Source organism: Lingula anatina, chromosome 4, assembly GCF_051362555.1.
Source record: "Lingula anatina isolate TDL-2025a chromosome 4, LinAna3.0, whole genome shotgun sequence".
Taxonomy (NCBI): Eukaryota; Metazoa; Brachiopoda; class Lingulata; order Lingulida; family Lingulidae; genus Lingula; species Lingula anatina.
Genome location: NC_141770.1, coordinates 23,850,876 through 23,867,842, shown reverse-complemented (window position 1 = coordinate 23,867,842; position 16,967 = coordinate 23,850,876). Strand labels below are relative to the sequence as shown.

At 38.4% G+C, this 16,967-nt stretch overlaps 1 protein-coding gene across 1 annotated transcript in view; it reads right to left on the bottom strand.

Moving 5' to 3' along the window:
* The window catches only part of LOC106160362 (uncharacterized), a 52,774-nt gene extending 47,181 nt beyond the window's left edge, over window positions 1-5,593 (bottom strand). Inside the window, exon 1 of the mRNA XM_087011485.1 lies at window positions 5,200-5,593. Coding sequence (XP_086867611.1) covers window positions 5,200-5,593 — 394 coding nt within the window. The remainder of the gene's footprint in view (window positions 1-5,199) is intronic.
* Window positions 5,594-16,967: the final 11,374 nt, after the last annotated feature.

The window sequence follows — 16,967 nt, the reverse complement described above, 5'->3', positions numbered from 1 at the left end:
CTGCAGATGATGTGAATGTTGAGTCTTCACTGGATGATGCAGTTGCTGTCTCCGTAACACTGGGTTCTACTGTAGATGTTTCTTCAGTTGTTACTACAGACGTGTCACCTGCCGATGATGTCAATGTTGAGTCTTCACTGGATGATGCAGTAGCTGTCTCCGTAACACTGGGTTCTACTGTAGATGTTTCTTCAGTTGTTACTATAGACGTGTCACCTGCAGATGATGTCAATGTAGAGTCTTCACTGGTTGATGCAGTAGCTGTCTCCGTAACACTGGGTTCTACTGTAGATGTTTCTTCAGTTGTTACTATAGACATGTCACCTGCTGATGATGTCAATGTTGAGCCTTCACTGGATGATGCAGTTGCTGTCTCCGTAACACTGGGTTCTACTGTAGATGTTTCTTCAGTTGTTACTATAGACGTGTCATCTGCAGATGATGTGAATGTAGAGTCTTCACTGGTTGATGCAGTAGCTGTCTCCGTAACACTGGGTTCTACTGTAGATGTTTCTTCAGTTGTTACTATAGACGTGTCACCTGCTGATGATGTCAATGTTGAGTCTTCACTGGATGATGCAGTAGCTGTCTCCGTAACACTGGGTTCTACCGTAGATGTTTCTTCAGTTGTTACTATAGACGTGTCACCTACAGATGATGTCAATGTTGAGTCTTCACTGGATGATGCAGTAGCTGTCTCCGTAACACTGGTTACTACTGTAGATGTTACTTCAGTTGTTACTACAGACGTGTCACCTGCCAATGATGTCAATGTTGAGTCTTCACTGGTTGATGCAGTAGCTATCTCCGTAACACTGGGTACTACTGTAGATGTTACTTCAGTTGTTACTACAGACGTGTCACCTGCCAATGATGTCAATGTTGAGTCTTCACTGGTTGATGCAGTAGCTGTATCCGTAACACTGGGTACTACTGTAGATGTTACTTCAGTTGTTACTAAAGACGTGTCACCTGCCAATGATGTCAATGTTGAGTCTTCACTGGTTGATGCAGTAGCTGTCTCCGTAACACTGGGTTCTACTGTAGATGTTTGTTCAGTTGTTACTATAGACGTGTCACCTGCAGATGATGTCAATGTTGAGCCTTCACTGGATGATGCAGTTGCTGTCTCCGTAACACTGGGTTCTACTGTAGATGTTTCTTCAGTTGTTACAATAGACGTGTCACCTGCTGATGATGTCAATGTTGAGTCTTCACTGGATGATGCAGTAGCTGTCTCCGTAACACTGGTTACTACTGTAGATGTTACTTCAGTTGTTACTACAGACGTGTCACCTGCCAATGATGTCAATGTTGAGTCTTCACTGGTTGATGCAGTAGCTATCTCCGTAACACTGGGTACTACTGTAGATGTTACTTCAGTTGTTACTACAGACGTGTCACCTGCCAATGATGTCAATGTTGAGTCTTCACTGGTTGATGCAGTAGCTGTCTCCGTAACACTGGGTTCTATTGTAGATGTTTCTTCAGTTATTACTATAGACGTGTCACCTGCAGATGATATGAATGTTGAGTCTTCACTGGATGATGCAGTAGCTGTCTCCGTAACACTGGGTTCTACTGTAGATGTTTCTTCAGTTGTTACTATAGACGTGTCACCTGCAGATGATGTCAATGTTGAGCCTTCACTGGATGATGCAGTAGCTATCTCCGTAACACTGGGTTCTATTGTAGATGTTTCTTCAGTTGTTACTATAGACGTGTCACCTGCTGATGATGTCAATGTTGAGTCTTCACTGGATGATGCAGTAGCTGTCTCCGTAACACTGGGTTCTACTGTAGATGTTTCTTCAGTTGTTACTATAGACGTGTCACCTGCTGATGATGTCAATGTTGAGTCTTCACTGGTTGATGCAGTTGCTGTCTCCGTAACACTGGGTTCTACTGTAGATGTTTCTTCAGTTGTTACTATAGACGTGTCACCTGCTGATGATGTCAATGTTGAGTCTTCACTGGTTGATGCAGTAGCTGTCTCCGTAACACTGGGTTCTATTGTAGATGTTTCTTCAGTTGTTACTATAGACGTGTCACCTGCAGATGATGTGAATGTTGAGTCTTCACTGGATGATGCAGTTGCTGTCTCCGTAACACTGGAGTCTAATGTAGATGTTTCTCCAGGTGTTACTATAGATGTGTCAACTGCTGATGATGTCAATGTTGAGTCTTCACTGGATGATGCAGTTGCTGTCTCCGTAACACTGGGTTCTACTGTAGATGTTTCTTCAGTTGTTATTATAGACGTGTCACCTGCTGATGATGTCAATGTTGAGTCTTCACTGGTTGATGCAGTAGCTGTCTCCGTAACACTGGGTTCTACTGTAGATGTTTCTTCAGTTGTTACTATAGATGTGTCACCTGCTGATGATGTCAATGTTGAGCCTTCACTGGATGATGCAGTAGCTATCTCCGTAACACTGGGTTCTATTGTAGATGTTTCTTCAGTTGTTACTATAGATGTGTCACCTGCTGATGATGTCAATGTTGAGTCTTCACTGGATGATGCAGTAGCTGTCTCCGTAACACTGGGTTCTACTGTAGATGTTTCGTCAGTTGTTACTATAGACGTGTCACCTGCTGATGATGTCAATGTTGAGTCTTCACTGGATGATGCAGTAGCTGTCTCTGTAACACTGGGTTCTACTGTAGATGTTTCTTCAGTTGTTACTATAGACGTGTCACCTGCTGATGATGTCAATGTAGAGTCTTCACTGGATGATGCAGTAGCTGTCTCCGTAACACTGGGTTCTACTGTAGATGTTTCTTCAGTTGTTACTATAGATGTGTCACCTGCCGATGATGTCAATGTTGAGTCTTCACTGGTTGATGCAGTAGCTGTCTCCGTAACACTGGGTTCTACCGTAGATGTTTCTTCAGTTGTTACTATAGACGTGTCACCTACAGATGATGTCAATGTTGAGTCTTCACTGGATGATGCAGTTGCTGTCTCCGTAACACTGGAGTCTAATGTAGATGTTTCTCCAGGTGTTACTATAGATGTGTCAACTGCTGATGATGTCAATGTTGAGTCTTCACTAGATGATGCAGTTGCTGTCTCCGTAACACTGGGTTCTACTGTAGATGTTTCTTCAGTTGTTACTATAGACGTGTCACCTTCTGATGATGTCAATGTTGAGTCTTCACTGGTTGATGCAGTAGCTGTCTCCGTATCACTGGGTTCTACTGTAGATGTTTCTTCAGTTGTTACTATAGACGTGTCACCTGCTGATGATGTCAATGTTGAGTCTTCACTGGATGATGCAGTAGCTGTCTCCGTAACACTGGGTTCTACTGTAGATGTTTCTTCAGTTGTTACTATAGACGTGTCACCTGCAGATGATGTGAATGTAGAGTCTTCACTGGTTGATGCAGTAGCTGTCTCCGTAACACTGGGTTCTACTGTAGATGTTTCTTCAGTTGTTACTATAGACGTGTCACCTGCAGATGATGTGAATGTAGAGTCTTCACTGGTTGATGCAGTAGCTGTCTCCGTAACACTGGGTTCTACTGTAGATGTTTCTTCAGTTGTTACTATAGACGTGTCACCTGCAGATGATGTCAATGTTGAGCCTTCACTGGATGATGCAGTTGCTGTCTCCGTAACACTGGGTTCTACTGTAGATGTTTCTTCAGTTGTTACTACAGACGTGTCACCTGCCAATGATGTCAATGTTGAGTCTTCACTGGTTGATGCAGTAGCTGTCTCCGTAACACTGGGTTCTACTGTAGATGTTTCTTCAGTTGTTACTATAGACGTGTCACCTGCTGATGATGTCAATGTTGAGTCTTCACTGGATGATGCAGTTGCTGTCTCCGTAACACTGGGTTCTACTGTAGATGTTTCTTCAGTTGTTACTACAGACGTGTCACCTGCCGATGATGTCAATGTTGAGTCTTCACTGGTTGATGCAGTAGCTGTCTCCGTAACACTGGGTTCTACTGTAGATGTTTCTTCAGTTGTTACTATAGACGTGTCACCTGCTGATGATGTCAATGTTGAGTCTTCACTGGATGATGCAGTTGCTGTCTCTGTAACACTGGGTTCTACTGTAGATGTTTCTTCAGTTGTTACTACAGACGTGTCACCTGCCAATGATGTCAATGTTGAGTCTTCACTGGATGATGCAGTTGCTGTCTCCGTAACACTGGGTTCTACTGTAGATGTTTCTTCAGTTGTTACTACAGACGTGTCACCTGCCAATGATGTCAATGTTGAGTCTTCACTGGTTGATGCAGTAGCTGTCTCCGTAACACTGGGTTCTACTGTAGATGTTTCTTGAGTTGTTATTATAGACGTGTCACCTGCAGATGATGTCAATGTTGAGTCTTCACTGGTTGATGCAGTAGCTGTCTCCGTAATACTGGGTTCTACTGTAGATGTTTCTTCAGTTGTTACTATAGACGTGTCACCTGCTGATGATGTCAATGTTGAGTCTTCACTGGATGATGCAGTTGCTGTCTCCGTAACACTGGGTTCTACTGTAGATTTTTCTTCAGTTGTTACTACAGACGTGTCACCTGCTGATGATGTCAATGTTGAGTCTTCACTGGTTGATGCAGTAGCTGTCTCCGTAACAATGGGTTCTACTGTAGATGTTTCTTCAGTTGTTACTACAGACGTGACACCTGCTGATGATGTCAATGTTGAGTCTTCACTGGTTGATGCAGTAGCTGTCTCCGTAACACTTGGTTCTACTGTAGATGTTTCTTCAGTTGTTACTACAGACGTGTCACCTGCAGATGATGTCAATGTTGAGTCTTCACTGGTTGATGCAGTAGCTGCCTCCGTAACACTTGGTTCTACTGTAGATGTTTCTTCAGTTGTTACTACAGACATGTCACCTGCTGATGATGTCAATGTTGAGTCTTCACTGGATGATGCAGTTGCTGTCTCCGTAACACTGGAATCTACTGTAGATGTTTCTTCAGTTGTTACTATATATGTGTCACCTGCTGATGATGTCAATGTTGAGTCTTCACTGGATGATGCAGTTGCTGTCTCTGTTACACTGGCGTCTACTGTAGATGTGTCTTGTGCTGTTGTTGCTGATGATGTCAGTGTAGCTACTTCACTAGATGATTCAGTTGCTGTCGCCGTAACACTGGAGTCTACTGTAGATGTTTCTTCAGTTGTTACTATAGACGTGTCACCTGCAGATGATGTCACTGTTGAGTCTTCACTGGATGATGCAGTAGCTGTTTCTGTAACACTGGCGTCTACTATAGATGTGTCTTCTGCTGTTGTCTCAGATGATGTCACTGTAGCTTCTTCACTTGATGATGCACTTGCTGTCTCCGTAACACTGGAGTCTACTTTAGATGATTCTTCAGTTGTTACTATAGACGTGTCACCTGCCGATGATGTCACTGTAGATTTTTCACTAGATGATGCACCTGCTGTCTCTGTATCAATGGAGTCTACTGTAGATGTTATGTCAGATGTTACTACAGACGTGTCACCCGTAGATATTATTATCGTACTTTCGTCACTAGACGATGCTGTAACTGTCTCTGATACAATGGTGTCTAGTGTAGATGTGTCTTCCCTGTTTGTAGACGTGTTGTCAAAAGACATTGCTTCTGTACTTGTTTCAATTGTTGTTGTGTTCACCCGAGACACTAAATCAAATGAATGTCACTACATTATTTTATGATTCTTTTTCTTTTTTATTTGTTTGAATAGGAACATTGAATAAATTTACAGCATGGATGTTATCCGGTAATGTCATTATCTTTTGAAAATCTATATATTTTCCCTACGTTACAGAAAATGGCTCTATGTGTTGAGAAACCTTTCTAAGACGTTGGTATATTTAATATTTAACGTAATAGACTAATGTTGTTACACAGTAATAGGTGAAAACCTATACAGGTCAGACAGTTAGGTTGTCTGAAGTTGATAGAATATTTCTCCCTTTTATGTTTTTTTCAAACCTTACCTTGATATAACAATATCTGAATAATGATTGATACTGATCTTCCAACAGCGGGGCGTTTTCTTATACACTTTTTCGCACCCATACCTCTCTGTCTTGGTTAAATCAGCTCACTTAAAAACAAAAAGAAATTTTAATTTTTCTGGAGGCTTTTCACACAGTAAAAGCCTGATTACGTAACCATGTGCTTTAGACCTGCCGTGCAAAAGAGTATTAACGTTTGTTGGATTAAAGTCACCCTCTACCAGGGCCACAGATTGTCTTTTCATAGGATAAATACTATGTATTAAAATAAATAGAGGTCATTTTAGTATCTCTTTTCACTTTTTCCTTACCCTGGTAGAGGGTAGATTAAAGTAGCTTGTGAGGTTTAAGTAGCCTTTTCGGTTTTATAATTTTTATTGGTCAATACGGATCTTTCAAATGCCTATGGAAATATGAAAAATATTAATAATTGCACGATACACTGTCCTCACTATGATCTGAGCACGCCGATGTTCTGCCCCCGTGACACCGACACCATATAAATCGAGATTAGCGGAGAACGGCTAATTTCTCAGTGGAAATGTCGTTTATTATTCTTATTTATTAGTTAGTTATATTTTGTAATGGCTGATAATATCCTATGTTCGTTGACTCCTCTGAGTCATTGCCCCCCTTATTGAGATTAAGTTTTTCCAAGATTTTTGTCCACCCTGACGTCGTAAAAATCCATCTTTTAGCTGGAACGCATCAAACTAGAGCTGCAGGCCTAATATCCTTCTCAGGGGGTGCATAGTATGTTCCTAAATACAGCTTTTTCATTTCACGTATAGAAATTCATCTGTGTAGTCACGAAGAAATATAGGAAGTCATGGAGTGACCAAAATCTTTGTGAGGTATAGTTCCAATTTCATGTTGAATGTGAAAGGTTTTTTCTTATGATCAGTACTTTTCTTCGTGTTTATTCAGATAGACTATTTTCAGAATTTATTTTTTATTTCATTTTTGCTTTTTATTTAGTCGTTAAGTGTAACTGTTACACAACTGATAGGTCTACATATTTGTAAAATAAGCACAGTTATTTCCAAGAATTGTGCTATAACTGACATCTTGACATCATTGCAAAAAAACATAACTAGCGTTTGCGACAACAAACAGAGAATATTATACATTCCCTCTCAAATAAAATTACCTACTCTTTTTTTTTTCATAAGTAGGCCTACATCAACAATCTGATTCCACAACAAATTTACCTTGCAATTTTCACCATGTGATATCATTAAAGCAAACCCGTTAGGCCTATGTATCTTTTAAAATGTCACTTTGCTAGGGCACAGCTTTTGAAAACCATTAATCAAGCAGACCATAGCAATGCCTTGAATTGAGTGTAACTTAGTCTGACCTTATCTGTTGTCAAAATAACAAAGAAAACAACCTAACCCTGTAGAATTGCGTGCTCGCCCCTATGGTGAACTCAAATTTAGGCATGGGCGTTGCACCGTTTTCCATGCACAATTTCACAATAAATGGCCAATTATTGCGTGCCGTTGCATAAAGACACATTTATCAAATCATCCCGCAATTTTTTTTTCTTTTCATAAATTTTATGTCGCGTTTTGGGGAGTCCTTGACCGTACGACTGACACCGCGCTCTAGTGATTGGTAAATTTCCGCCACAATTACACAGCATTATGGGATTGATTTGAACCTGAAACTGTGTCTAACGTCGACGGAGTGGTTCTGGTAAATCTATAATTATTTCTGAATGAAAAAGAATACGAAAACCATTTAATTTTTTTTATTATTATTATTCTCAGCGCTGCAAAATACCGACACTCATGTGAAACTAACTTAAATGAACATTTTTCTGGAGGTCATTTTTAAGACCGTTCCCTCTCTGATACAAGTACAACCTATTAAAAATGTGAAGGTTGATCAGCATTGCGTCATCTAGAGGCTGGTAATTCCGTCTTCGAGACAGTTCACATTGTGTCACACGTCGTTAGATAATCATAGGATAAATAAAACATTCATTTTTCAAGTTGATAGCGGTTCACACTTGTGCGGTTTAGGTTTTGAGTAGTTTTGCCATTTGAGATGTCGACTGTGGGGTCGACTGCCCCAGGCACTATATTATCATATGAACAGTCTTGATAAGCACGGGCACAAGGAGGGTGGACATAAAAAATACGTTTGGGTAAAGTAATAGGGGCGGCGTGACTTTTTAAAAAATTCCTGCTGAGAAGATAGCACTTTTTTTGAAAGGGCAGTATGACGAGCATGCCGCCGTGCCGGATATAAGCTATTGACTCCATTCAAGTTTGATCTGTGGTGTAGATGGTAAAGGATAGTGAACTGTGACCATACCCGCCTAATCATCAATTTAAAGACTAAAATTGAAGAGAAAGGAAGACTTTAAGATAATGACCAGCAGTAAGTTCCAGGTCGTTGCTGTAACGGACTTTTTTTTTGCAGCCACGCACGCCAACGACAGCGCTGTGCCTGACCCACCAGCCGACCTAATATACATTTTACTTCTTATAGTAATAAAATGAAATTTCTGAGAAGCTGAGTTTAAGCCACGGAGCCGTTGGTAGATCTTAGATCAAATGGAAACTTTCTACCTTGTCACGCAGAGGACCAGTTTGGTTGTACATGTTTTGATCTGCAATTACAATCGATAGCCCGGGTGCCGTACACTTCATGAAATTCATATGTACACAAAATGTTATTGGCGTGACTGAGTTTTAAAATACACTATTTTTATTTGGGATACCAGCTAGCATTTACTTGTTTTATTTCCTTTCTCCTTTTGTGTAATATTGTATTGGATACACTTCATATTTCTGCTTTCAAAGTAATAAAAAAACTTTGAATAATCTTTATTCCACACTTAAATTGGTAAAACGTGTCAAAATTTAGCATAGTTCTCAGTTTTTTTACCTCGGCTACAGCTGGAATTACTGATTAAATCAGTAAAACTTTCCCCCGTCTATAGATTAGCATTTGATATTTATTTTATCTTCCTATTTTTATTAATTTTTATGATCATTATTTATAATTATTATTTTTCACTCAGGTACCATAGCACTCAACATAATTTTATATTGCAGCGCCGTTGGTAACCTAACAGATAATATTTTACCAAATAGATACCGACTTGCCGCATGTTGACCTCTTTATCCAGCGGTCTGCTTCAGATGCATCTCTATATTAAAATTGATTCCAACTACCTTATACATAAATTGTGGCAAAACCGTGACTGTACTCGTTTTCCCTTTATTTCTAAACATTGCTTACAGCTTAGTTTTGGTTTTTTATTCATGGAAAAGCAAGCATACGTACGTGTAGGCTGCAAGTCGATAGAAAAAAGTGTTTAAGATAATTTAAACCTTTAATGTCATCCAGATACCAAAAATTAGTTTTATCCTGCATCTAATTATTAAATTATGCATCTATCTTTGTGCTGATTTAAAACAATAAAAAACACCCGCAAAAATATGAAATATCAGCGTTTATGTTTCTCGTTGCAATGTAAAAGCATAAACAACTCAAAGACTTAATCATCAATTTCACACCTTTCTATTTTGAGGTGAGAAAACTAGTAGCAGTCGGTATGGGGCGTAACTTCATCCCTGAACAAGATCACGACAATTGGTAGAGTTGATCGCGAGTGAATGAGCTACAACCCCGTGCCATCATTTTGGTTTAAATGCTTTTGTGATGGAGTTATGAGCCCCTTATTACAAATTTTCATTAAACAAAGGCATTATTTTTCTTCATCAAGTATAGAATCTGAACTAAGATAGATTAGGAGATATTGTCACTCCTTATTTACTGCCTAACATACATTCTTTTTGGTAATAAATAAATCTTCATTGCTCAATGGTTAAATTAATAAACATTTACACTTATGTCATCTTACATGTGACGTCATAATTGCAATTTAGGGGTAAAAACTGAAAGATCGGTTTCTCGCGTTTCTCTTTTACCTGAGCACCCACGATCACGCTGATTTAATGACACCATTTAGTACTCCAAAACCCTGTCAGCGATTTTTAATTAAAGTGTTAGTCAGGATTTTACAGGCGTGGCAAATGAAATATAGTTGCATTCATTATATATGATCTGTAAAATACATCCGAGGATGATACTTTTAAAGATAATTGCATAAATGTTTAAAGAAAAGGCGTGTAGATTGATTTAGTAACATTTAGTAAAGGAATGCTAAATTAAAAGCGAGCCGCCGTTTGTTTGAGTGTTATTTAAATTATCTAGGTTTAATTTTGTACAGATTATAGGAAAAAGTTTGCCCATTAATATTTTGTTCAGTTTTTTAAAAAATATCTGCATTTTCTTAAGGATGAATTACAAAGAAAAGTGTGAATTAATAGCAAAACTTTGTTATGTTTGCAGGCATGTGTTTCGTAATTTTTTCAGGTGATTTCTTAAAATCTATACAAATGAAACATTGCTAGCTTTCCGATTGAAAATTCCTTTACTAGATATTTTAATCAATGTATTTAGATATATCTCTATTATATGGTAATAGAATTTAAAATTAAAATGTTTTTTTTCATTAAATATTTCTGCAATAATCTTTAAAAATTATCCTCAGATGAATACAACTATAGATAGATAGATTCGTGTTCCTCGTTGAATTCACATTACACATCCTCTGTATTACTGGCTACAACAAATACCCTTCAATAGTCTACCGATTTAACTATTTACAGAAAGCTAGCACCTTGACCTTATTGGCTTCACACGTGTCCTCAAACTGGCTCACTCGATCGCTGCGCCAGCACTCATGCTAATCTCACACTAGCTTTACAACTGTATAAAATCTATGTAAAACCAATGAAATGTTGTTGCCTTTTTGAGAAGACGGTCAAATTTGACTTTTGATCATACAGATGATCATCTTAGCCCGTTTTTTGATTGCGGCATATTTTTTAACATTATTTCCAATTGCGAGTTCAGTGCCGTAAAATCACCTATGACACTTTTTTCAGCGTGGGTATAATATGTTTAAGCAGGGACGTGAACATTTAGTATTGATAATATCAAGATCATTGACGTTCTCAAATAAATAATCTCGCAAAATAAGGGCGTCGGTAAAACGGGTTGTCACTAACAAAATAAGGAGTTCAATAACAAACACACCCACATCTTTTATCCTTTAGGCGGGAATAGAACATAAATGAGCACACCTTTTTCATACGCGACAATAACCACCTGGTATATAGCGGGCTACACCCTAACCCATAGCCATTGTTATTGATAATAATGATTGTTGGTTTCAAGGGTCTTTGGTGTGGAAAACGTAGTTCAAACAAAAGAGTTAAATGTACCTTGCGTCATCCGACTCGTACCTACATGTAGCAGTATGCTAAGTTGCAGGTGAGTCGTTTTTAGTGCCTTAAAAACTTGAAAGGTGTAAACACGTTTTAGAACTAGAGGCGTTAGCAATTTCAGGGTGCTGAAATCGATAAAAAGCCCCCAAGGCTGACGTTCATCTGTGCATCGATGATTTTTGGGTCATCTAGGGTGACATCACACTTACTTCTTGACTACGTATATGATTTGCTGTTAAGAACATTCCCACACTCCTGAGTGACGTGATACCCTATACTTTTCAAAGCTCAGATATATAAACTGTATGGTTTAGGCTGAACCGTGACAAGCAAGAAAAAAAAAACATTAATTTTGTCAATCTCATGAAAGGTGCAACCTATTTTTCATCAGTTCACACATTTCTCTTGCTGTTGGCTTTATCTTCCAGTGTATTTTTCTGAGGTACATTATTTCCCCTTCAACGTTATAATAAGCGTCTTGGTTAGTGACACTAGTCCTGTAGACTGCTGGGGAGAGGGGGGTGCATTCTTGAAAATTATTTTGGGGGAAAAACTGCCTTCTTCCTATAACATAACACAGCTGATGAAATTCGTGTCTGAGATTATTATAACGTATTAGAAGTTCTTTTTTTTCATAGTTTTCCCACTACAGGCTTGGACGCAGAAAACCCCATCATCGCTTCTCTCTTTTTTTTTTCTGAGCTGTAACCCCAGCCCCCTACATCTGCTACACACACACAATTGAAAGTTTTATTTTTGTCCCAACTCATTGCTATAACGGTCAGTATCCATATCTCAGCAGGCACGATTTCAGAAACATTTGATCACAAAATAATATAAGGCGTTATTTTACGTTATTAGCACTTTCACCTGATGGAAAAATACGATCATACCTTACTTTGTGCTTTTTGTACTCAAATAGTTCAATTTTTCAGGAAAATGTTGTTCAAGGGACACGCCACGGCAAGGCGCAGCATGAGAGAATTGCCGACCATTGACTAATGAATAATACAATTTTTCAAGCAATTATTGCAAATTTTGCTCGCTTGCTGAAGTGGTGATAAGCATTTTAATGTGGTAAAATTAAGTCACTGAAAATAATCGTCCCACATTTCAGACAAAGTAAGTGAAATTTATCTTGTTTGTCGCAGGAGGAGAGGTTTATTACGGTGCAGTCATTCGATGACCATCGACAGCGAGAGAAGTCGCATGAAGGAGCAACTATATGACCTGGCTCGACGAACACGTTGACATTGTTTTCAAACGATGTCAGAATTAAGTCATTATTTTTACTCCTACAAACTCACAAAACTGCCATAAATTATGAAAACAGTGAAAAAAAGTGACATGACATCTGGCTGACCCCCAATTCTAGTTTTTGAAAGATTTATATTTGTGTGCACTTCCATACACCTATTATCACCAATGCTATTATCACGTCGTTCTAAGCACGGTTACTACATTTAAAAAATTCTTGGCCCAAAGGCTATGATGTCTGGATCGAAACGCAGCTAATCTCCCCTATTCATTTTGAAGTAAGTTAACTGCAAATCATTGATCTTTTGGCTATATCTTTCCTTTCGGCCGCAATTTGGTCTTTTGATAACAAAACACGAATGTCGTATATAGGTAAAAATGCGCACGTTTTCTGAGGGAAGTTAGGCTAATTTGAAAATATAAGAAAAGCAGGCGCGGATCCAGAGATATTTTCTGACAGTCTTCCAAATTATCTTTGTTGATCCATCTTCCATTTTTGACCGTCTTGCGACAGAAAACATTAGATGGCTGACAATGTAAACTTGAAAATCTGACCGTCTTCCAGAAGACCCAGAAGACGGCCTAAATCCGCCCCTGAAAAGCATTACATTTGCTGAATCTTGTCTTATTCGAATTAAGAAGCATTTCCCATTTACAACAAATAGTTTTTATGTGCGATTACATAAAACAGTCACGGAGAAATGCACCGAGTACACGATTTGAAATGTCGGCGTGCAGAACTTCATTATTAACATAAAATTAAAAATCATTATAATTGGCAAAATAACAACAAAAAGATCGATAAACTCACCTATGTTTTCATTTTTGAATTCCTCTTGTTTTTGCATAATGTTAATTCCCCTTCATGAGCATCTTAATTCCAACCTTAACTTCAAGATCCTTATTCAAATTGTAATCCTTAGCACTTTTACGATATCCAAATTAGTAAAGTAATCTTCTTTTCCTGTCAACCTGTTATTAGGTATATACATATATATTTGCGTCAATCTGTAGCATATGATAAAAAACAAGAAATAAGTCTCAGCTATACATACAATTTTGGGTGGAGTTCAAATTGCTTTTTATCCCGGATCCTGTGTTTGTCTGAAATGAGGGTAACAAAGAAAAAAACCGCATCCCGACAACTAGTTCAATATTACTTTTCATCAGTGACAAAATTTAAATGCGGGATTTTGAATTATTTACCATATTGTACCCAGGGTGTACATATGTATTATATGACAAAAAGGTAAAATTAGCAGTCCTTCACAATGCATGAATAGAAGTATGTATGTCGCTCATATTCAACACCGAAGAACTGGATTTTAATTCGTATAAAAATACAAAAAGCAACAACCTCTTCACGGGGATGATATAATCCCCATCATTTATTTTCCGTTCTGAATGGTTGAACTCAAATAGAAATTAATTAATTTCTGCACGCTATGTGTAAGGGATATGTAGTATATATGAACAGTGTCGAGAAGAATGAGTTTGTGGAACTTGTGGGAGAGCACACTAAGAACTTTTTTCTCTTCACTAGTTGCGATGTCTTTTTTTTTAATCTTTCCCTTTTTTATTCTATTCTACATCTATTTTATCTGAATGTTCATTCTTCGCTTTGTATTCATCCATTAAATAGCAGTTATTATTATTATTTTTTTTTCTGAACGAGTAAGAGGCGTACTTCGGAAATACTTTGTTCCAATCGATCGTCTACAATGGACATATATCTTGAAATTCACATTTGCTCTCACTTTATACTGAGAGGGAAATATAGGCAGATTTGAATTCTTCACCCCCCCCCCCCCTTTTTTTTTTAATTTAGGGACACCCAGTGAAAAAACAATGAAGGCATACTAGAATGAATGCTGCTCAGTGAGCTAGATCGAAAGAAGGATTGGGAACAAAAAATCGCGTTCAAATGCCGAACTTCTATTGAAAGCGGCGGTCTCCGTTGATACAGGTACTTTCTCTGCTCCTGAATTCTGCTCACAATCCGCGAAGCATTGTCTCATTGCGCCCTCTGTCAGACCAGCCTGTTCTGTGGCATAAGGTTATAAACAGTAGCTGGTGCAGTGAAAAGGCGATGAACTGGTTATTTGTTAATTTGAAAGGTAAGAAAAGGAAATTAAACCCTTTTAACATCCAGTCTCGGTGAGATATCAATGTGCGTGACAATACCATGTATACGTTCCGTTACTACTTAGCGTTTATCGACCTTAATGGATCACTATGCGATTGTGGTTAGCGCAACATTGACAGCAAATCAATCAAATAAAATTCTGGAAACCAGTTCAGACTAGTAACTGGATTAAAATAAGCTAGTATTCAGGGGCGTTTCCAAGATTATTTGAAGGGCGGGGGGAGTCCGAAGATGTGAAACCCCCCCTCGGTTGGCCTAGGTTCAGGGCCCGCTGAAGGGCCCAGAAATTTTTGGGTATTTTAGAAGGCAAACGATGCCATTTGGTGCGGTTTAGTACTATAAATCAGCTAGTCAAAATTCAGGACCCCCCTGACCCCCCCCCCTCTAAACTCGGCACTGAGTATTGAACACAAATTTAAAGAATAAAAAAAACTTGATTCGAATCCTTCTATCTTTTAGCGTGTTTAGGTCACTGCTCAGATGAGCTCCCGCCTTTGAAGTTGCTCCATGCTCCAGTACGTGGAACGCTGTCAGGTGTTTATGTCACAGGTACATGTGGTGTCATAATATTCCACTTCTGTTACAGATTCGTGATGTTGTTATACGTTACTCCAGGATTGTTTTGAAACGTCAGCTTTAAGTTTGCGTAACTAATTATATAGAAAGTAAGTACTAGTTTCAACATGAGTCTTCCACTGCGCCTCGGTATAATTATCTCGCATACAGAGGACGATTTGAGCTGTAACATATGACTGTATATAAGCAAATGCAAAAGGAAACATTTTTCCGTTCACAAGCTTTAATGCCATCAAAGAGAAACAAATTTTTCGTTGAAGCAGAATGAAGACGCAGAGAGACAAGCAGTTTTATTTAATTATTATTATTTGAAAATAAAAGGGGTTACAGAGAGTACACAAAAATAGAATCGACTTTATAACCATAAATATTTCTTCACGTTTGAGGTAATGTTCAGACTTCCTATAGGGCCTGTTTAGTTACCTGCCGAATCACCTTCTTCGCGGAATGAGGCTATAGATGTTTATATGGTTTCTAACCAACATAGCAACAGCGCGTTTGACACATTGATATAAAAATATGCCAACACAACACCTGTACATCCACACCGGACGCATGCCTATCACTGTCGCAATGCCCAGTCTCGAATGCGACAGGTGCGCCAGCACAAAGATTGCACAGCACAATCCAATATGCAGGTTTGCTGTTATGGAGATAATGCGTGTTCTCTGGCCCGTTGAACCGATGATTTTGCTAACAAATGGCAGGCAGAGGGTTGAACAAATGCTATTTTTTTCTTTTTTTAGTTTGGTTTTTTATTATATTATAATATACTACTTAAATGAGCTTATTGGTGCTACTAATTCCATGAGCAGAGCAAAATGTGATTGGTGTTACAGAAAGGCATTTAATCAATCTGTGATGTTAGTCGAAAACGGTCGAAAATGATGCCACAAGCAAGATTGCTACCTGCAGTATAGCGCAAGGCACACAAACTGCCTTCATAATTAATTAATTTGTTAGATTTCATGGAGGGGTGGATTAATGAATCTTTGAATGAATCAGTGCATTCAGGACTAAGGCTAGGGTGGAAGCGAGGGAAGGAGGGAGGAAAAAGGGAAGAAGAAAGGACGATCAAGAAAAATAATGGACCGAAAAATAAACATCTGGGCCCAGTTTCATCAACACTGGAGAGAACTATCCTATGGATAACACTAGATAAAATTGTTATCCTATGGACAGTTTCCTGTGGGTAAAATATTTTTTTCTATACACTAGATATTTATTTTAGTTTCTAAAATTGCTTTCCAGAGGATAAAAATGGCTGCCATTTCAGGATAACTGTTGAAAAGAAACAGTTTTATCCAATGGATAGTATTATCCACAGTTTAGTGCTATCTATTGTTGATGGAACTGGACCCTGCTTTCGTTTACTTCATCACTCAATTTTGATAAATTTTGGACCCTCTGAGGTTAATATATATTTGTTTCCTCTGTAGTGTAAGTTAACTCAGTAATAAAGGACCTCTCTTACTCGTGAGGTGAAAACGAAACTCTAGGAAGGGTCCACGACGCGGTGATCTTATAGAGGATGTGTGACTGTAAAACGACACATAACTATAATCAGATTATACTTTTTTCTTCTTTTTAATTTAGAATTTATCCACATGAGTATTTTTGGATTTATCCACATGATATTGAAAATGGGAGATAAGCTAGGGATAATCTTGGCTTTTGTTTTTTTGCATTAAATAG